The following is a 23,440-nucleotide window of genomic DNA, read 5'->3' on the forward strand; positions in this document are numbered from 1 at the left end:
GCCAAGTACTGACAAATGGGACTAGATTACTTTAGGATATCTGGTCAGCATGGACGAGTTGGATGAAGGGTCTGTTTCTGTGCTGGACATCTCTATGACTGTACGTCTCACTCTGTCCAAATAAACATTGCTATGGATAACTGAATGGGACCTCGCTTGGCCTGTCTTTTCATGGGAAGTGAGGAACATTTCTTGTTCCAATCCAACTCAGATCCTTTAACCCAACACTTTTTTCTAGTATGGAAATGTGTTGCTGGAAAAGCGCAGCAGGTCAGGCAGCATCTAGGGAACAGGAGAATCGACGTTTCGGGCATTAGCCCTTCTTCAGGAATGAGGAAAGTTGGTTCTTTTATCTTAGCCTGCTGGACCAACTTTCCTCATTCCTGAAGAAGGGCTAATGCCCGAAACGTCGATTCTCCTGTTCCCTAGATGCTGCCTGACCTGCTGCGCTTTTCCAGCAACACATTTCCATCTCTGATCTCCAGCATCTGCAGACCTCACTTTCTCCTCACTTTTTTCGAGTACGTTAGTCAGTGTATTGGTGCTCCTTCCTGCTTTTGTCCAGAACTGAAAATGTTCAGCAGTTTTCTTTACAATTTGTACCCTTCTTTCACATTCGCACAGTCCATCTCTGACACTGCCTTTCCCTTCCTTGATTAATCAAGTTCCATTTCTGGGGTTAGGCTATTAACTATATTCATTATTAGTGTACCACATCCCACAAGTCCTAAAATTCCTCACATCCTGATTTCTCCAAGTTTTCCATCTTATTATCCCAGTTTCTTCATCTCTATTGCCTCTGTTCTGTTGATGCTATTTTCCAAAACAGCATTCTGTCATGTCTTCCCTTTTCCTTAACCAAGGAGTCCCCTGTAGTGTAGTCAACGTAGCTCAGAATCATATCCAGCATGTCTGCTGGACTCCTGCCCTCACTTCTTCCCTTTCCTCCTAGAATAGGGTTCCCCTTATCTTTATTTTTCACCTCACCATCCTCCACATTCAAAGGTCATCCTTTACCATTCCTACCACTTCCAGAATGATGACACCACCAAACATTTCCCCCATCTGCCTCCATTGTTAGTATTTCAAAGGGACCATTCTCACTTCAATACTTTTGACAAGTTTTCTCAACTCTTCGTCCCCTTCCATGTAAGCATAGTAGGTATAACACCTGCCTTTTTACTTCCTCCATCCTCACACTCCACGGCCTAAACACTCCTTCCCAGTCAAGCAGTACCTCTTTCAATTTAGTTTAGTGTTTTCATGGCTCACTGTGGTGTAGTAAATATCACTAGACTAGCAAGACAGAGTCCCATACTTGTGTTCTAGGGCCATGGCTTCAAATCTCAAATGGTTATAAAAATCTGAAATTAAAAACTAGCTTTGTGATGACCACTGTTGTTTGTCACTAAAAATAGATCTGGTTCACTAATGTCCTCTGAGAAGGAAATCTGACATCCTTATCCAGTCTGGCCTACATGTGACTCCAGATCTACAGCAATGTGGTTGACTCATAACTGCCTTTTGAAATGGCAAGCCACTCCATTCAGGGCAATAAGCAATGGATGATAAATGCTATTTCAACCAGTGTTGCACACATCCCATGAATTAATAAAAAATGCAATCCTCTACATTTACAATGGCAAAACACAAACTGGGTGACTATTTTCCAAAACACCTCTACTCAGTCTACAAGCATACCCGACCTTCCAGTTGCTTGTCATGTTATTTCACTACTTTGTTCCTTGCCCACTGCAATCTTCCAATGAATTCTGTACTGAATGATTCTATGATCCTAAGTCCAGCACAAGTTTGAAGAACAGCACCTCATCTTTCAATTGGGCACTTTACTCCCTGCTGGACTCAATACTGAACTCTACAACTTCTGTTCCACACTTTGATTTGTGTAGTATTTGCCAAGTATTCTGGATCTTGTTTTCATGTCCTTGCTTTCAGAGTTGTACTTTATTCTGCCATTAGCACTCATTCTCGACAAATGATTCATTACCTTTATACAAGCATTACCACTCCTCTTGCCTTTTATTCCATAACAACTTTGTCATTTAATCTTTCCCAAACTCTAAACTCTCCTTTCTTTTTTTTTCTCTACCTGATCCTCCCACTCTCCCTTTTTCAACAGGATAAACACATCACATTTTTATCTCTCTTCAGTTCCATAGCAGAATTGTGTTGGACTTGAAATGTTAACTCTACTTCTGTCTCCACAAATACTGCCAAGCCTATTGTGTTTGCAGGATTTTGTTTTATTTTAGTTATTTTCTTCAGGTTTATTGGTATTATTATACACAAGGGATCAGTGTTTATTGGGAATTCAATAGTCATTGATCTAGATAAGCTGTTTTACAACTATTGACGTCAGAATTGTATGGTGTGTTGCCAAGGTAAGGAACACTAATGAAAGGGTGTTGAATATTCTGCAAGAGAATGGAGAAGCTCTGATCTATGTCAGAACCAATGTAATGGGGTGAAGAGAGCTGACATCCTGCAGTCAGTGTTAATGAGTTAGGGAGAGTGTTAAAAAAGCAGGTGTACTATTCTCAATACACATGCTACGGAATGCTAGGATGGTTAGTTAGCACAGGAGAGTCATTTTGCCCATATGTCCATGTTAGCTGCTGCAAGGGCAACTCAGTTCGCCCCATCCCTTTTCCTATAGCCCAATAAATTTTCTCTCTTCAGATGCTTATCCAAATCACTTTGAAAACCATTACTGAACCTGTCTTCACCACACATTCACAAGATCCTAACTACTCACCGTCTAAAACGTTATTCCTCATGTCACAACTGATTCTTTTATTGATCAGTTTAAGTCTGTGTCCTCTGGTTTTCTATCCTTCCACCAATATAAACAGCATTTACTCTGTTCAGATTCTTCATAATTTTGAGCAATTCGAAATCTCCTCCCAATCTTCTTCAAGGAGAACAACCCCCAGCTTATCCAATATAGCCACGTAGCAGAAGTCTCATCCTTGAAACCATTCTTGGAAAATGCTTCTGCATTCCTCTCTAAAACCATCACATACCTCCTAAAGAAATAGGCACCTAATTTAAGGAAGGATGTTAAAGCCCTGGAGAGAGTGCAAAGGGGGTTTACTAGACTGATACCAGGATCAAAGGATTTTAGATACAAAGAAAAACTAGACAAATTGGACTTATTCTCCTTGGAGCAGAGAAGATCAAGAAGTGACCTTACTGAAGTATTTAAAATTATGAACAATTTTGATAGGGTAAAGAAGGATATTCTGTTTCTACTAGTTGGTATGTCAATAACTAGGGATCACAATTTCAAGATTGTCTGCAAGAGAGCTAGAAGGAGAACCCCCTTTACTTAGAGAGTTGTTAGGCTTTAGAATGCACTGCCTGGGAGGATGTTAGAGGTGGATTCCATACCAGGTTTCAAAAGAGAGCTGGATATATATTTGAAAGTGATAAATCTAGAGGGCTGGAGAATGGGATTACCTGGGGAGCTTTTTCGAGAGCTGGTACAGACAGGATGGAATGAGGGCCTGCTTCTGTATTATAAAATTGTATGTTTCTATAAACATAGAAAATAGGTGGAGTAGGCCATTTGGTCCTTCGAGCCTGCACCACCATTCAATATGATCATGGCTGATTATGCAATCTCAGTATCCCATTTCCATCCGTTTAGCCGCTCCCTCTTGAAACGAGTGTGTGAGAGTGAGTGAGTGAGTGAGATAACGATAGCAGTGGAGTGTTATATCCAAGAGAATACGCAAGACGCTCTAATGATCATTACATTTGATCCTGCCTAGACCCAAGAGTGAATCTGTTGCAATGTTTTTAATACGTCACTCAAGTGAGTTCAAATATAGGGTAAGAGGCATTCTTCTTCCCACCCACTGTAGCCTCCTGGCATCCTAATCTTACACTTAACTTACATTCTTACCATTTGACAGCAGCTGTCAAATTGGATCTATTTTGAATTAGATTAAATTACAGAATAATTGCATCTGACCGCTTGAAAAAGAGGGTGTGGTTTGTCTTCCTCTAACAGTTCTGCATTATGAGGGACTTTTAAGAATGGAAGTATGGCTCCACATTTCTGAAGGAGCCCTGATCAGAATATCGTGTCAGAAATCTTTAGTTGGGTAAAACAAAATCTCAAAAAATCCTAGCCAAGCAAGTCACTTGAGAACCACTCTGATATCTACCATTTACCAGGAATCACTGTGCAAGTTTGAGAAGTGCTGTCTTTAAAGTGGTTAAGTGGGTGTTCAATTACTTCCCTGAAAGCCCTGTTTTTATACATAGAGACACAAATCAGATATGTATCTTCATCCTACCTTGTTTATCGGTACTTATTTTGACTTGTTTTCGTGATTTTCTGTTTTGCTTGTTCTCTGGGTCCTGTATAAGCTGTATCTGGTGACATTCTTGTTGATAGGTAACTTGACAGGACAGACCTTGCTCAAAGGGGCCATAAAATTTACTCACTGTCACACAGAGAAATCTGAATTAAAATAAATATTTGCACATTAGAAACTAGGCGAAAGGTATTCCTGAAGGGCTTTTGCCCGAAACGTCGATTTTCCTGCTCCTCGGATGCTGCCTGACCAGCTCCGCTTTTCCAGCACCACTCTGATCTAAAGAAAGATAATTCAAGTTGTCTGTACTATTAATGTCCATGATGAATAGAACAAAATAAAACTTTATAATGACAGCCTTTGGAACTGAATGTGAAACTTTGCAGCCCAAAAGATAAATTTTAAGCTCTCACATCCATGACAGAATCTCACTTGAATGGGGAGTTGGTCAAAGAACTGGATGCAGATTCAATTTATGCACTTCCTAATGCATGGTCATTAAATTTAAACACTGGGAAAGCAGGGACTTCACAAATGAGTCATGCAACAGTCACATCTGATTTTTTGATCAGCATTCCATTTGAATTAAGTCATACACTAAAAGGCTAAACCTTTTGCATTTATCCTTTTATACCAAGCTTACTGTTTCACAATTTAACAAAACTGTTTAGTAGCCCTGGTTGGATGCCTGAGACCATTGCACAAATAGATTTGATTTTCTTTCAAGAGGAAGGCCAAATATAATGAGACAGTCAATTTTAGGATAATCTTTGAAGCTTTTAGGAGGATTCTGCAAAATATTCTTAGAAGCAAAAGTAGATGTTGTGGAATGAAAATATACAAATATATGAGTCAGGAGCAGATGTAGGCCATTCAACGCCTCTAGTCTGCTCCACTTTCCACGGTTCATCTGTTTGTGTTTCAGGTTCCACATTCCCAACTACTGCCCATAACCTTTGATTCCCTTGCCGAAGAAGAATCTATTTAGCTCTGCCTTCCAAGTATTCAATAATACTGCTTCCATCACCTTCTAGGGAGAGAGTTCCAAAGTTGCATAATCCTCTGGGGAAAAAAAAGTCTCTTCATCTCTGACCTAAAAGGGTGTCCCTTAATTTTAAACAGTGCTCTTAGTTCTGGACTCACCCACAACAGGAAACATGATTCCATGACCACCTTGTCAAGACTGCTCAGGATTTTATATACTTCAGTCAAATCACCATTCACTCTTCTAAACTCCAGTGCAGACAAGAGCAGTCTATCAATCTTTCCGCATAAGTTAACCTGCTCATTTCATGTATCAATCTAGTTAACTTCTGATGAAATACTTCCAATGCATTTACATCCTCTCTTAATATAAAAACAAAAATTGCTCGCAGTACTCAAGGCGGGCTTTCACCGAAGCCCACATAACATCCTTCCTCTTATGTTCAATTCCACTCGTAACAAAGGTTGCACCCGCATACTTTTTGTGACTTATGCACAGAACACTAAAAACCCTCCATACCTTGTAAGTCTGTAGGCATTATCCTTTATATAATATTCTGCTTTTTGTTCTTCCTGTCTTCACATTTTCTCATATTATACTCCATCTGCCAGGCATTTTTCTGGTACATAGAGTACAGTGTGGGAAAGTGCAAAATTTACAATTTTGGCAGAACACATTTTTAAAAAATTATTTAATTAATGATGGGTTGCAGAGCTCGGAGATGCAGAGGAGTCTAGGTGTCCCAGTGAATTGTAAAAGATTAGTATGCAAGTACAGCAACAAATTAGAAAAGCTAATTAATGTTATGATTTATTACAAAGGGATTGAATACAAGAGTAGGGAGATAATGCTTCAGTTATACAGGGCGGCGGTGAGACTGCATCTGGAATACTGTGTACGGTACTGGTCATTATACTTACAAAATAATAAACGGCTTTCCAAAGTATTAACAGCAAAAGATTTACTCAACTAATACCTGAAGTGAACAGGTTGCCTTATCAGGACAGTAGAGACGGGTTGGCTATGTCCTTTGGAGTTTAAAAGAGTCAGAGATGACTTAATTGAAATACATAGAATCAACATTGAAATAAAGATATCCAATTCTCCAAACAAGTTTTGAAAATTGTCTTCTATACTCATGCAAATCATAAATGCACGATGGAAGTGGAAAATATTTGCCACCCTGCCCGATATTGGCTGAATAAGAGGCTTATTTCTGTCTGAGCACACAAGCTCTACTTGTGAGCAATGTAAAGCCCTTCAAGTGGCACTTTATCAGCCACTTAAACAGTACAGGTTGAAATCACCTGCAATCATAGCACTCTGAATGTCAAGTACATGCGGTGCTCAACTGGGTAGGTTACAAATCTTCATCACAAGCAAACATGATCACATCATTGGTTATTGCCGACTGAACATTGTCATTTCTGTGAAGCAAAAGGAAATACAGGTGACCTGACAAGTGACACTTGTATGCCACAATTCCCAAAGACAATCCAAGATCAGAAAGGCTTCACAAGGACACAAAGCTGATTTTTTTTCACACCATGAATGAGAAATATTTGCCAACATGCTGCCTTTCTTGGGTTACATGGTGGACTGGGGAGAATAAGGCATCAGTAATCATACTGCACTTACAATCTCCCATGGAATTTGTGCAACATGGATTGTGCTGCATTCATTAGAATAGGGACCAGATGTCAAAGGTGAATGTACAGGTATTCCATGGTCCTCTTTGTCAGAGTTCTCTATGTCCGGCAGTAAGGAGGAGCTTCACATTCATTTCTGAGTGATGCAACTGTTGTCTGCCCACATAGAGTCATAGAGATGTGCATCTGAGGATCTTTTCTTTTCCTTATATTTCTTACCAAAATTCATTGGAGACATGACCAATAGATCCAGCCATAGCAGAGATTAGTGTTACTGTTGATTCCATACGCTAAAGGCACAGATATGTTACCAGGTTCAGGATCAACAGTAAACCTCAGCAAATGCTGTACAGCCTCTACAGAAAGAGACCACAGCTGAAGGTACCATCAGGATGTGAGAGTCCGTCACCCTCAATTCTATTATTCTCCCAACACATGAGGTGCACTGTTCCTGTAAGCTGAGGATGTCCTGAGGCAGAGTCTCTGGAGTGGGATCTGCAACCTGAAGGATTGGGTGGCTATCAAGGTGACGTTTCGGCAAAACTTTTATGAAACTAAATGGTTCTATATCTTAGAAGTCTGTGACAGCTTCCTCAGGAGCTGTCATGATGTATGTATCCTTGAAAATCCTCAAGTTCCTGCTTTGTTTGAAGGGCTTGATGCCTCACAAGACTGACCCTTTGCAACCACGTTTGATGACTCTATTATGTAACCTCCTGAATGAGGCAGAGCATAGAAACAATGCCACCCATTCTTTGACCAGGATCATTCAGAAGCAGACGATATACCTGGTGTAGGTGAGGTTCTAATGCTTAGAGATTGCAGTACAGCCCAAACAGAGAGGAACATTACCTTCTGCATGTCAGTGCAAAGCAGAATCAGGTGCAACAAGCCAGTTGGCAGTTAATTATCATCTGGTTCCAATAGATATGAGCTGGCTGCAGTGACCACTCATTGACTGTATCTTCATTGCTGCTTGTAAGGCAAACAGCCCCAGTCTGTTCCCAGTAATACAAACTGCTTTTGTTTGCTTTTTCTTCTCTTTTGCAGTTGCTGCATGAGAGGGAATGTTTTCAACAATTTAAAATCTTTCCAGGAGAACAATAAGATGATGTTATGTTAGACTGGGCACTGGGGAAAAGAAATAGCACTCCCTAAACAGCTTTTAAGATGGGATGACAAAGGACAGCTAACACGAAGGACAGTAACCCGTGTAGCTTGGTTCTTAACTAGCAATACACTTATGAAATTACACTTGTATTTACAATGAAGTGCCAGCTGTGCCAGCTATTTGCCCTCAGAACCATATCTTTTTGGCTTTCCTCCACTATGTGCACTGTGAAGGGAAACTCCTGCCTGGCTGTGCTTGATCTGGTGTGTGGCTGGGCTTTAAAACTGGTACTGAGGATGCTGGGAAGTTCCAGCAGTGGCAAGTATTTCTGCCTCTGGCAAGAGGGAAGATAGGATAAGCAGAGCAGAATGGGGTGTGGTGAGATTAATTGCAGTGAATAGCATGAAAAAAAACTCACTTGTAATCATGGAGAGAAATCCTCATGGAACTCTTGAAATTGACACTTAACTGATTTCTGGTAAAATTCAGTCCAGAGTTTAACTTTAATGAATAGGATAAAGAATACATCCTTTGCAATTCTATGCAATTCATATTTCTTCAGTGGGGAAGATACCTTCACTGTGGAACTGTAACTTGCTGAGTAAATTGGGCTTATATTTTCCAGAGTTTCGAAGAATAAGAGGTGATCTCTTTGAGACATACAGGATTCTGAAGGGGCTTGATAGTGTAGATTGCTAGGAGAGTCTGCTCAGAAAATTAAAACACAGGGCATAGTATTAGGATAAGGACTGAGACGAGAAGAAATTACTTCATTCAAAAGTTGTGAATCTACGGAATTCTCTCCCACAGAGGTACGTGAATGCTCCAGTATTGAATACAGTTAAGGCTAGGATAGACAGATACTGGTTGTTCAGGGAACTAAATGATATGGAAAGCAGACAGAAAGAGAAGTGAAACCCAAGATCAGCCATAATTGGATTAAATGTTAGAACAGACTTGATGAGCCATATAGTCTACTCTTACTCCTTTCGTGCTTGTCCTGGAATTCCTCCTCATTTCGCTGGATAAAAAAAAGGTTACATTTGCATGTTTAAGCTCTATGGTTAGTAACAAGCTAGTTGCTTTTTCTGTACAACTACTACTTACCTATGTTGGAGAGGGTCACCTGTCCAGGTTCCCTGCTCCTCTGTCTGTCCCTCAGTTTGTGTTTCTCTATCAATAGTGTCTATCTTTAAAAAAGTGCTCTCACCCTCCAATGGAAACTGCAGAAAAAATGAACAAGCAGGACTGAGGCTAGTAAAAGGAAGAATACCCAAGCATAGTAATGGAAATGTTAGTGTCAGAGCAAGCACAGAACTACATAACGATAAAAAATTTTAGTCATACTTTAATGTTGGAAAAATCAAAAATTATTTTGACTTGATTTAACCATATGATGTAACCATCTGTGACCAACGTGAAGCAAGATTTCATTCTATCTCAAATAGTACAATTTATGCATTAAGTTTGGCTTTGTTGATGTGACTTGGAAAGAAAAATTTATATGTAATTTTAACATTGAATTCAGATTACTGTATTACTTTACAAGAACATTTCAGTGTTAGAATTCCTGAGCCTGGGATAGCAAGATACTTGAAATAGTAGGCCACAATTTTAGGTAGAACTCTCTCTTCTGCTGGGTCTCACTTGCTTTTTTCACTCATCAGCAAAATTTTGCGCATCAACCCCTTTTGTTCTGATATTTTTAAAGAGGTGGAAATGGTGGGGTAGTATTCCCGGCCAGAAATTCCACCAGTTTTCTTACCATTATGCTGATCCCTCCATCAACATTACACAGCAATTAACTGGTCATTTATCACAATATTTTCTGTGGAAACTAGTATTGCTGCAATGTATTCTGAAATTTTAACATATTATTCTTGAAATGTACTACCCTAGCTGTGAAACATTCTAGACATTGTCAAGTTGTGAAAAAACATCTGCTAATGTAAATTGTTTTACTTTTTTTGCTCACTACATTTATACAATACACAGCTTCTTTAGGTTCTGAAAAGTACTTACTCTCTCCATTGGGGCATTAGTTTCCTCCAAATCACTGTCATCTGTCTTCTCTTCCTCATTATCATTTCCTTTCCCTGTATCAGCCTCTTGATCCTCACTGCTAATCAGGCTCTGTCGAGATTCCTTCATGGGGCAGTAATACCAATCTGCTTATACATTACTCAGCAAAAAATCTGAAACATATTCCATGCACAGTAGAAACTTTCTATATACTATCAAGATATGATAGTCTGGAATAGAAAATATGTCTGGATGCCCTATATTGAAATCAAGATATCAGCCTTTGGAATAGCTGAAAATTGTATCTTGCTGCTCTTGAAATTTTGATTTTGTCACACAATTTATTGATAATGTTCATTTTGTAGTTTCATTCAATTTTCATACTTTAGGAGTAATGTTGTGCCAATTGTCCATTGCTATTTCATCAAATAAATAAGCTTCTTCAAATAAATAAGCTCAAATAAATGAGCCAAGATGGTGAGTGCTGAATTGTTTGATTGTGAAGGAAATATGACATTTAGAATTTGTGGTTTAGTAGTCATGTTATTAGACTCACCAAAGGCTCCAGCTAATACTCAGAGATACAAGTTCAAATTTCATTTTAGCTACTGGTGGAATTTAAATACTATTAAACAATGAAAACTTGTAATTAATAGTTTGTCCCAATAATGATGACCATAAAACTATTCAATTGCTTTAAAAACCCACCTGTGAGGATCTGAAACCTGAATACAGGCTGAGGTAACTAGTTGTTGTCAGGAACAACTGCTTAACAGATGTTCTTAATAACTTAGGTAGCAGTAAAATGGCTTCTCGATGCAAATAACATGACAAAATGGCTTCTAGGGTGCAAATTGGCATTTCTGCTAAAAGCTGCATAAAATGGCTTTTAAGTTACTAACTGCTAATTCTGCTATAGCTGCATAATTGACTAACCACAGTCTGCTTCAATAGAGATAAGCAGACAATGCTTCCTCTACAGCATAGAAATAAGTAGCCTGGATAAGACATTATTGACATTCCTAACTGACCTTCAGATGCAGGTGCAATGGCTCAGTATGTGAGATAAGGATAGCCTGAGTGTGGAAAACAAAGTTGGTTCCCAGAAAAAATCATTGGACCAAGTAACTGTTAAATAAAGCAATATCGTGTATTGATTGGTAATTGTCTGAACGTACTATGCGATCATAGCCTGTACCTTTCTTTAAGAAAAGTATAAAAATGTCTTTATTTTAAGCCATGTGTGCAGCTCCTCTGAAGAACACGGAAATATATAACCTCTGTATTTCTGGACGATCTGTGCCCACCCGTATGATGAAATGAAGAATGAAGTCTTAAAGAACCAGACCGATTGCGAATGTTATTGACTGATCGCGAGTGTTATTGACTGATTGTGGAACCGAGAGACCCCACAGGGGATCCAGATCTTCATGTGCATCATTAACTTCTTTTAGAAAAGGAGATTTGTCAGCCTTTTCTGATGAGGCAGCAGTACAAAACCGTGAGCAATAACAGGTGAGAGGCTGAGAACTCATTTCTTAATTACCATCTAAAAGGAGCAAGTCAGGACTGTGAAGAAATAGTGTCCATTTATGTGAATGAGGGCAGTTACAACAATCCTTGTCAAAATCATGACCATATAGAGCAAAGTAGCCTACTTGAACCCACAAAACCCATCACCTTCAATATTCACTCCCTCCATCACTGATGTACAATGGCAGGAGTAGGCACTCTCTACAATACCCACCAGACCAATTCATCAAGCCTCCTTGAAGAGCACTTGGAAACGTTGTAACCTCTGCCACTTAGGAGGAGATGGATAGCAAACACGCGGAACACCATCAGTTTCAAATTCCCTCACTGCCATAAATCATCTTGACTTGTAACCATGTTGCAGTTCTTTCTGTAGCTGGATCAAAAGGTTCTTAACAACACTGTGCATTTTCAACATCAGAAATTTCAGTAGTTCAAGACACACCAGGAATTGAGCTTGGTTTAATTCTTGTTTGTGGGGCTCAGTACTTCAACAGACACTACAGTTTCAGAAGCACTAAATGACATGGAGGAATACTTCTATTAGCTTAAATTCACAAACCCTGAAGACGTGCTAGACAAAGGATACACTTGGCCCAGGCCCAGGCCCAGGCTTAGTCTGATATAATATGTGCCTAACCAAGCCCTTTTTGCATCTCCTTCTTTCTCCGACCCAGAGCCCAATCCAAAAGAATTGGGAATAAAGTGCCTGTCACCACACAGATAAGGGCTGAATGTCAGGAAGAGAAAAGAAGAGAAAGGGAAAATTTGAAGAGATATAAGAAATACCCACCTAAGGAATGTGTAACTCAAAGTCTCACAAATGGTACACAGCCCATGACACAATGAAGTTGGTGGGGGTAATGCTAAATTACGTCTAAACATAGAAAATTAGAGTGAGCTGGTGATTCAATCATATGGTGCAACAAATTCAGTTCAATTATGTTGGCAGAGATCACTGAAATATAGTCAGGATTAGGACCCTGAGAGATTTTCTCTTCCCTAGATCAGGGATACGGAAACCAATATGACAGTCTTATTACTATCATGTCAACAAACAGCAATGTGACTGCCTTGTTTGTGTAACCTAGTTGCATAGAATTATATATTTTTATTAAAGTTTTCTTAATTCGATCTTGAAGTGTACATCAAATTCTCAGTCTAACACAAACTCCTTTTACGTGGCAGGACAATACATACAACTTCTGACAAAGATAATTAGTTCAATTTATCAGATAGTTAAAAATTAAATAATCTCACTTACTGTGACTTTAGAGACAATGTTCAGCTCCGAGTCAATTTGTCCATTTCTCATTTCAGACTTAATTGAACTCTCCATGAACTGTTGAGATTCTAGGCTGTAACAGTAACAACCAAACATCTTCAAACTGCACCATACTATCACTGTGACCACTAATGAATGTGTGAGACAATTACAGGTTTATTTCCACCTACCTGATCACACCTTTCCTCTTCAGGTATTCTACGCGAAACTTCCACCGTCGCCCATGAGTCTTTGCAGTCTGCACACAGAAACAGATTGCCACAGGATCAAAAAAGGAAAGGTTTATCCAGTCTAGCACAGTGCCACAAATACAAAAGCAAAATAAGAGGATGATGGAAATCTGAAATACAAACAAAAATAGTTGGAAAATCACAGCAAATTCAAATCTGCCATGGCAGAATTTGAACCCAAGTCCCCAGAATATAACCTGGGTCACTGGATTAATAGACCAGTGATAACCACCACGAGACCAGCACCTTCCAAATACTTGGATGGAACAGCAAAGCAATTCCTCAAAAGTTTGAATATCTTGTTACTAAACCTTTCTTTGATTTCAGCTTAAAAAATATTTTGCTGTTAGTATCTTCAAAAATTGGAATCCAATAAACAAGGTTTGGGAACACCTCGTGGTTGACTTCAGTAAATGACTGGAATAAAAGGGAAAGGAGTAAAGCAAACAATACCTCACTCTCTTGAGATTAAGAGGAAAGAAGCAATCAAATTTAAATTCACACCATTCCCGCTTTGTACATGACAACTTATGTCACATGATCATTTGTTGTAACTATTAAGTACAAATGTTCCAGATTTGTGCTGATCTTTCAGAAAGACAGGTGGGGGGAAATTAATTAGGCGAGAAGCAAAATTTCTGATTTCTGACACCAATTTAAATTTTGCTATTAACTTCTAAGTAATTTCAGGCGGGTTGGGATTTTGGATTGTAATCGGCAGGATGTATGAATGCATCTCCTGCTACAACATTGATTCAGGCATGTCACATATTATTATTAACACCCAGTCCACTGCAATTATGCTTGCAGGTGCAATGCTGTTGTCCATAAAGCAGACACATGTCTATTCACAAACCCAACTATACATGAGATGCATACATGGCAGGATCAATTATTTGCTCCAAGCTCTGGTGAATACAGACTTCTCACTGACTAGGCTCCTTCAGAAAGAAACAGCTGATTTTTTTTTTTGTGTGAAAATAGTCTTGGCGGAGGCAAAGCCTGTCCATGGTGATGAATTTATGAGAAGTATCATTCATATGTAGCCTGCCACGTTGTACTTAAAAGCTTATAGCGTTCGGATTAAATGCTCTCCATGTTGATGAGTCCATGAAAAGGGTCTGCTGTCATTGCAACTGAAACAGTCACATTGCTGAATGCATCACTGCCAGACAGGTAGCAAAGATCAGAACCATTCATAACTGAGTAATTTTGATCGTTGCAGAATAGTGAGCAGAGTGCAGGAGAGGGGCGACAAGCTGAGCTCACAGCAGGGCGATGTGCCAAGCTCATACTAGGGCAGTGTTCCAAATGTAGGAGTGGGGCAGCAAATGGCACTGTGAGCACAATGATAATGTAAACAGCATTATTCATGTGGGTACTGATGCAATGGGTATTGATTTTATATTCTAGGTGCATAAATGTGTCAGTGCCACCAATTTCCTGAATCAATGTTGTAGCAGGAGATGCATTCATACACAGTTTGCCATCATGTACTGAAATGCTTACGGTGTCAGGACTTAAGCTTTTCCATATTGATCAATTTATGAGATTTTTACATTCTATATTATCTTGCATTTAAATGTTTACAGTGTTGGAGCACATAATAACATTGGGCTGGAATTGGCCATGATGAATGCCATAAGGGTGGAATAAGGTATTAACGAGAAAACCTATTCTTCCTTATGGCAGAAATCCCTCCAAAACAAAAGACACAACTCAAATAGCTCAAAGGAAAAAAGGAGAAAAATATCACTGTGGGCTAAGGGTTCAAATTCAAAGCATAAAATGGGACCACTTCCTTGTCAACAAGATTGAAATGCTGACCACCATAGAGTGATAGAAAACCTTTAGGCTAGACCAGTTCAGATAGAAAGTTGAAACAAAATCAGAAATTGGTGGAGAAATGCACCAAGTCTGGCAGCATATTTCAGGTCTCGTGACCCTTCTTCAAAACAGATGGAAAGTTGGTTAGATTAAGGTCTTTGAATGGAAGTAATGATTCAACTTTCACGGTTTATGAGGTAGTAATGTTCTCAAAAATGCTTCACTAATGGAAATCTGTGCAGACTATCCTGCTTTAAGGTTTCTTCTTACTTTTTTGAGAGAGAGAGGTTTACTCATTGCACACTTTGGAGGTCATTTCCTACTGATGCACTCGAGCATTCTGGAAAGACTGAAATCAACTCCCAAAGAGTTTCTGGACAACTGTCAGCATGCAAGTCCCTTCTCTTCCAATCACAATTATCCAGTAACTGAAGCAATAAATTTCACCTGTCTCTTTGCTTGTCTCCTTTCCTAAACTACTTGACTTTAGCAAATGAGTCACAGCTCACATTACTATTGAACAATTTCAAGAAATCACAAGTCCCTTTAAACTTTGGTAAATCCTTTTTTAATGTAAAATGTCCAAAAAATTCCACATTCCAGTTCCTCATCATGTATCCCCAGCAGCTGATTATGAACATTATTCTCCTGATGAAAGATAGAAGCATTAACAGACATTCACTTGTACAGTTACACTGATACAGTTAGATATGTGGATTCCAGAGCTGTGATTGTCTCGACGTATTACTTGTAAGATGGAAGTAGTATGGGAGAAGTTAAGAGTTAAAGGGTTCAAAATGAAAGATGTTTCACTATAGGCAGAGAGATAGAGTTGACTGTGATCACTAAAGCTTTATACAATGTACATGCCTGATATTTGTGTGTTCTCTGAAGCCAATTTTGTGATGACTTTGGTGCACCATGCAAGTTTTAGATGAGAAGCTACGCAATGTGTAGTTCTCCTAGTTGTCAGAAAAGGCCAATGAGTTGTTGGTGTGTGAGCTGCAGAGTATTGCAGCTCCTTTTTGAGTTCGATAAACCCTGACTGATGGGAAAGAGGTAGCAACACTGTGTTGTAAATACAACATGGGTAGACTCAATTGAATTGATAAACATTAATGGGACATGAGACATGTGGTAGAAATGTTTAGCAACCAATCTTGCATATGACCGTCCTGTGCAGCGACAATGCTTACAATGTTAACTCCCACAGGGATGGATGTGGTTGACAAGCACAGATCCGTGATGGTACTGGGTTGCAAAGAGAGGTGCTGTCCAGTTATTTCAAATATGATGCCCTGAAACTGAAGTTCAAAATGTTTTGGCAGGCTTCAGTACTTCCTTCCCACATGCACTAAAATTTGACATTTTACATAGAGTACTGAACTTGAAAGAACATTACCACATGGCTATTCTTGCCCCAGACCCAGGCAGAAGTTTGTCTTGATATTTGGTCACCTCCATATTCCACTCTATTAGACTGTTAAGTTCACGTAAGTTATAGTTTCATTACTAGCATCTTTGAGTAACTGTGAATAACTGCTTGAGGTATCAGATTACTTGATATAATGGAATTCAGTTTGGATGAATTAATGGATTATCTAAACGGCAACCTTGGACCTGGATTATGCTGAGACACTTCTCTGTCTGACTGTACTCCTCAGAATGACAAAATCACATACCATCAGCTTTCCAAACAACTTCTCCCAGTTCAATATCTGACGTTCCCGAGCAATCCATCTGGCCTAAAAAAAAAGAAAATTGAAGAGATTACTAGAAAGTACTTGAGGGATAAAATAATCATCCCTTTGTCAGGGTTACTGATTCCCCTGGAGGCCATAGAATTCTTTGTTTTCTGATCAAAATTGAGAATGTTAAAGAGTAACAGAGTCATTCGGGCAATGCATAGGTTCCGTGATTTTCCATTTGGTAAGAACATTGCTGCTGACAATATCAGTATCAAACCACTGTAGCCACAGTTTCCATCTTTTCACCTATTGGTCCTGGCTCAAAAGCAGACAATGAAGAAGCACAAGAATATTTTTCTGTCTCTCAAAAATGAATTAGATTGTCCTATAAATTTCAAAAGTAAATTTCACTGCATATCCTGAAATCATCTCAGACTATAAGCGAAACTAGCAACATAATTCAAACATACCTGATTTTCCTTTAGTGATTCAACTTCCATTGGTGTGGCTCCCACCCAACCATTTGAACATGGGTATGCTTTACCTCACTTGGGTATACCTTCTATATATCAGCTGGAGTACTATATACAGTTATGGGTGCCACATTTTGGAAAAATGTGATGCATTGAAGGGAGTACAGTAATGGTTTACAATAGTGTTTCCAGAAAATATAAACTTCAGTTATGAGGATACATTGAAGAACTTAGGATTGTTATCCTCAGGGAGATGAAGCCTGAGAGGAGATTTGATAGACATTTTCAAAATCATGAGGAATAAATAGGGAGATGCTGTTCCTGCTCATAAAAGAACAAGAACAAGAGGGCATATATTTAAAGTAATGAGTAGAATAGATTAGAATGGAAATTTATTGTCATGTGTACTTTCACATGAAAAATACAGTCAAAAGTTTTATAAGTTGCCCCACCATGGCATCTCCACCAATGATCAAAGTCATGTGTAATATATACAATTTTTAAAAGTGTAAAAGTAAGACAAAGTTCATCACAGTTCAGTTAACAGCTAGTGGGGTCAGGGAATGCCGATTTAGGATCAATGGAATATCCTGAAGATGCAGCCAGGACATAACCACTACCCCAGGCCACTGGATAGTATGCTGGGAGCCTCTGCCGAAGAAGATCGCCATGCCAGGCCATTCCTGATTGAAACCGCCTGCCGGGAAGCTGGAATATCTGGAAGCCGAAGACAACTCCACAAGGGAAGGAGACCTCCACGCCAGAATAAGGCTGCCATGCCAGGACAAGACTGCCACACTAGAAAGCTGCCACGCTGGGCCTTTCTCCTCCTTCAGGCGCCTCGGCCTAGCCTGTGAGTCTGGGCCAGGAGAGTCAGCAGGGACCTGTTCCAAGCTCACTGGGAGACTCAGGCTGGGGTTCAGCTGTGCCCAGCTCATCTTGGTGTTGCTGCCACTGTTACCATTGCTGGAGGCCTCCTCCTTTACCAGCCACTTTCCAGGCTTAAATGAAAACCAAAAGTAAAGCAAAAGTAAAAAGAAAGAAAATGGAGACAGAAAACTGACAGAACCAATGAACCCCGAGCTCAGCCCCACTACTCCGCCGCCATCATAAAGAAAATGTGCAAAAGAAGCAAGAATTATATGAAAGAAACCACTTTCATACGTGCTGTTAGAGTATGGAGTGCAATGTCAGGAAATATGGTGGAGGCAGGTTCAATTGAGATATTTGAGGGCAATGGAATGATTATTTTTGATAGAAATAGTCTGTAAGTGTATGGGGAGGAGGGAAGATTTAGGCAGTAGGTTATAATGCTCATTTGAAGAACCAATGCTAGCATGATGAGTCAAATGGCTTCCTTCTGCATCCACATAACAATTCTGTAATTCTGCAAGTGTCTATGATCCTGAGTTCCACACAAACATATAAAATTGCAGCAAAAGTACTAAGACCAAGACCATTCTGAATTCCACAATCCCATCTCACCCTGAGAATCATTGATTCCTCTGCAACAAGAAATTATCCACTTCTGTCTTAAAAATATTCAATTGCCCAGCCTCCACTGCCTTCTGCCCCCTACTTTTGGACTGACCCACAACAAAAAATATTTTTTCATACTCACCTTATTAAAACCATTCAGGCTCTTCACTTAAATCAAGTCACACTCAAACTCCAGTGGAAGCAAGCCTTCTTGTCTAAGCTATCCTCAGACTTGTTTTGTGGTTGGACTGAGTTACAAGTGGGATCTCTGACAAGGGATATCCTTACATCTATCGCTCCAAGAATGTGGCTCATAGAGAGTGGGCAGAGGTTCACCCTTTGTTATAAATATAAAGTTTAAAAGTTTGTATTTTGGGACTGCCTGTTTCAGATAAAATGGAGTATTGAAGGGTAGGATAGACTCTGAATCTTAATACCAACACCCGAGATGATTTGGTTAGTATGAAGACAGTGAGGCCCAGATTAAAGTATTGGGAAGAAGCTACCCATCTACGAACAATGGCAAGGGTATATGTGATATATGGCTCGACTCTTAATCGCCAAGTCTCACAGGGAGATGTTAGGAATGTCAGATTTTGCAAACAGTTATATTTTAATGTTTCTATTTTATCTAAAGATAGAATGGTGTTGGAGGTATTAAATAGTTCATTTAATTTATACTGCATTTCAACCTTGACACAAGCAATGTTGCTATAGAAATGTGCTTTATGACGAACTAAGTCAATATGAAGCCATTGTAGAATGGGGTTATACATTTTCTTAAGAGATCGTTGAACGTCATAGACACAGTTAGTCTACAAGATTCTGTGAGAGCGAGAGAAGGAGCAGCGATAGAAGCAGTCACCCATACTGTTTATCACAAATGATGTGAGTGGAAAGTTTTACTCAGATTGAAAAGACCAAGTTTCTGAGGATTTAAATGAGACTGGAAATTTTGCTTAGCTTTGGCTAAAACTAAATATCTTGCCAGGTTAATCATAAAAACTGGAAATAACAGGAGACTGACAGAACTCATGAGAAATTTTGGCCCCGATGATATTTAACTTATTTCTGGAGATTCTATATTATACTTGGCAAAAATGTAATGGCAGTGAAAGATTTTTTTACATACTGGGTGGTTAGCATCTGGAATGCCTTCCTTGCTGTAACCATTCTATGACTCTATTTTATAATAAATTCAGTGGCACAGTGGCAGCATCCCTACCTCTGGACCAGGATCCCGGGTTTAAATCCCACCTGCTCCAGAGGTGTGTAATAACATCTCTGAACAGGTTGATTAGAAAAAATAGGTTAAATTAAAATAAATTTTTAAATGAATAAATGGGATGCAAAATATATATTAGAAGATGTTAAATGAGATCAGGGAGAAAGCCAACACAAAGAACTGACCAAATCATCAGAAATGAAAACAGGGTAGTTATGGAGTCATCGAGATGTACAGTATGGAAACAGACCCTTTGGTCCAACCCGTCCATGCTGACCAGATATCCCAACCCAATCTAGTCCCACCTGCCAGCACCTGGCCCATATTCCTCCAAACCCTTCCTATTCATATACCCATCCAGATGCCTTTTAAATGTTGCAATTGTACTAGGCTCCACTACTTCCTCTGGGAGCTCATTCCATACATGGACCACCCTCTGCGTGAAAAAACAAGAACATACAATAAGAACTGTTTCTGATATAACAGTATACTAGTTTTGAGAACTGCAGTGAGGATCTTATGTACTTGGTAGTTACAGATTTTATTGTTAATTTATTGTGCATTTTAATCCAGTTTTCATAAATTGAGACAAGGATAGATGCTATTGAGGAAATAGGGACGTGGGAATTCTCAGGGATATGAAAGCCAAATTAATCTAAGGTGAGATCACTTATGGAGAAAAAGAAAAGACTAATCTAGAGCACTATTCATCTAGTGTCTAGAACAAGATGTCACAGGTTAAAAAAAGTTAACCCAGAGTAGCAACTTACAGTCTATTAATGTAGAATTGTTTTCTCCCACAGCAGCCTTTCTTGTTCCCCACATACATGGGTCACTAAAGCATGTGACTCAGCACAAAACAAACAGTGAATCTGAACTTTTTGGATTTGAATGGCTGAGATTACACACTGTCTTCTTGCAAACTATGGCCTGCATTGACTGAAATTTCGTAGGCTATGATTTTTGACAAAATCCCAAATTGAAAGTAAGTTGGCAGTTTGAGAGAGAGATTTGTTAATTGGATTTCTTGGCTGCAGCATTAGACTGGTGATAAATGAGCTATGCCTTTGGTTGCAAGGTAAACTGAAGTTGATTGGCAGAAAAATAACTCAAAAGATTAAATTTCAATGCTGAGAACAGGCATAGGAACTCCTATTATTCAGTGAATTTCAAACGTTGTTCAGAAAGGATGGGAGCTCTGAAAATTGTGTGAACATTCTGGACATGCTGAAGAACTGGATAATTTTTACCAGGCCTGAATATAATATGTACCATGCTTCTTTTGAACGGTCAGATGAAGGCGACTTTGGGAAGTCACACAATCAGAACTGTCATGAAACAAGTGGAGGAGATTCAGTGTCCTATTTTTAATGATCATATTTATGGAACTAAGATGGATAATGATTAAATCTTGCATGAGAGAAAGGTACTAAATTCCACATGAAGAAGCTAGAGTTATCAAAGGCTTCGGAGAATGTTCCTGTGCCAAACAGGAAACAGTCAATACGTTTGCAAACCATATTTATTGTATTGGTTATTTCAAACTTTTTTTTAGTTCCTACTGAACAACATTTGTCTGTTCAGTTTATATTTATCTTGGTTACAGTAAAATACTTAAGAAGTGAAATCTTGCTCATTTTTTCCCATTGGGGTCCTTTGAGAAGTTTGTTTTTTTCACATTTGGTCTCTCTGGGTTTCATAATAATTTTGATTTGCCATTGTCTGTCAAACTCAGACCTCACAACTTTGATGATCTCAAAGCAGAAACTTACATGTCCATCAAGTAATTGCAGTCGTCTCACTGCCACATCCAGCTGATGCTTTTTCCTGAAAATGTAAAACAGAACTCTTTCAGTAAAAGTCATCCTCACACCACTGGGCCCAGATATGAAGAATAACATTGCCTTTGGCATCTCATTTTAGAGTTGCATTATGTTACTCCAATACTCAGTTGGTGGTTTGGCAAAGGCAGTGCTTCTATTTGCATAAATTTGTATACAATATTCCTGTTCCATACATTTGAACTGGTATTTCAAGGTCCCCAACTTTGTCTCTAAGATGTTTAAAACCATGGTGCTACGGTCCAGAGTTATGGGCTAACTGTCATGCATATTGGTGGCATATTATAGTTCTGCATTTACTCTCCTTCAATTTATCATGTGCAGTGCCATACTGGGTATTATTTTAACCTAACCAGTTCATCAATGGAGCTATCAACCTGTCATATTTTCCATCACATGGATAACAGGCAACAATACCTTTCATGATCTGCATACAATAAGTTCAGGATTTCTTTCTTCTGTTCCCATGGCGTAGCATAGAATCGTACAAGGCGGACCAGCTCAGTGGTTGGAGTATACATGTCAGAAACACTGTACCATCAGAAACACAAAAGGGTGAATGTTAAAAAGGAAAACTATATTAGGAAACAAATAAACTGCTGAGGCCTCATGAATAACTTCTCCTTTCAGAAACCAACTAAAAGATTGGAACAGCATATAGTTTAATCGAGTTACCTGACTGAAGGGCTAAAATACACATCAAAAAAACCTCAGTAAGGCAATAATGAAAATTAGGTAATTCAAAAAGTAGGTGATATTATCTGAGGATTGTTGATTGTATGATAAAGAAAAGATTGATGAAGGTGAGAAAAAACAGTTTTGAAATTCTGGTAAAGAAAGATGTGAATTTTATCTTCTATCGATAGATGGAAAATGAGCAGTAGCAAGTGGCCCACCTGTTTTACATCATTAAATTTTAATTTCTATTGATTGTAATATAAAGAAAAATTATACTGTGCATAGAAAGAGCAGTTAATTCCCCATTATCAGTTTTACACTTTTCATTAGAATGAAAATTCACTTGAATTGATCAGTGAGATGAGTCTTGATTTCAGCAAGCATGCAAGGAGGTGGACAAATATAGAAGTCTGGACATATACAGTTAAAATAGATTTTGATGTAAGACATGTTTGAAATACCTCTCACTTCAAATGAGAGTATAAGCAGTGATAAAAAAGTTACCTGCATCCGTTACACACAGACAACCTTGATAAGTTGAGCAGAAGCAGTTAGTCCCTCAAAATGCTAATGCTCAGTATCAACAATGTGTACCATCTACAAAATGCACAGCAGAAATTCACCAAGGTTCTTTAAACCCATGTGCACTACCATTTAGAAGGGCAGATGTATGGGAGCACCACCACTTGTAAGCACCTGCCAAACCACTCATCATACTGACTTGGCAAATTCTTGCTGTTCCTTCAATGTCTCTGGGCTAAAATCCTACAATTCCCTTGCCAATGGCATATTGGTCTACCTACACCACAGACTGCAACTCACCACCACCTTCTCAAGGGCCACAATTTTTGCCAAGCCAGCAATATCCACATTTTGTGCATGATTAAAGAAAAGGTTGTTGGGACCATTTTCCTTCAATGACTCCCTGTTAAATATCAGGAAGAGCTCAACTGAAGTGTGCTGTACCTGATTAAGTCTGAGTCTGTCACCATCTTGAGGTTCAGGACATACAGACTGACCTTACATTTCATTCAGATAGTCTCTTCCCTGAACAGATAGCCGGGTCAG

The 23,440-nt window shown here is 39.0% G+C and overlaps 1 protein-coding gene across 3 annotated transcripts in view; it reads right to left on the reverse strand.

Annotated features, from left to right (window-relative positions):
* LOC122557884 overlaps positions 1–23,440 on the reverse strand; it is a 59,233-nt gene that overhangs the window by 22,051 nt on the left and 13,742 nt on the right. For all 3 annotated transcript variants that reach the window (XM_043706063.1, XM_043706061.1, XM_043706064.1), the window contains exons 5-12: positions 22,112–22,225; positions 21,626–21,680; positions 16,671–16,733; positions 13,102–13,169; positions 12,911–13,004; positions 10,114–10,236; positions 9,199–9,314; positions 4,326–4,492 (exon numbers count right to left, since the gene is read on the reverse strand). In XM_043706063.1, the coding sequence (XP_043561998.1) occupies positions 4,326–4,492; positions 9,199–9,314; positions 10,114–10,236; positions 12,911–13,004; positions 13,102–13,169; positions 16,671–16,733; positions 21,626–21,680; positions 22,112–22,225 (800 nt within the window). The remainder of the gene's footprint in view (positions 1–4,325; positions 4,493–9,198; positions 9,315–10,113; positions 10,237–12,910; positions 13,005–13,101; positions 13,170–16,670; positions 16,734–21,625; positions 21,681–22,111; positions 22,226–23,440) is intronic.

Source organism: Chiloscyllium plagiosum, chromosome 16 (assembly GCF_004010195.1).
Source record: "Chiloscyllium plagiosum isolate BGI_BamShark_2017 chromosome 16, ASM401019v2, whole genome shotgun sequence".
In the NCBI taxonomy this organism is placed as follows: domain Eukaryota; kingdom Metazoa; phylum Chordata; class Chondrichthyes; order Orectolobiformes; family Hemiscylliidae; genus Chiloscyllium; species Chiloscyllium plagiosum.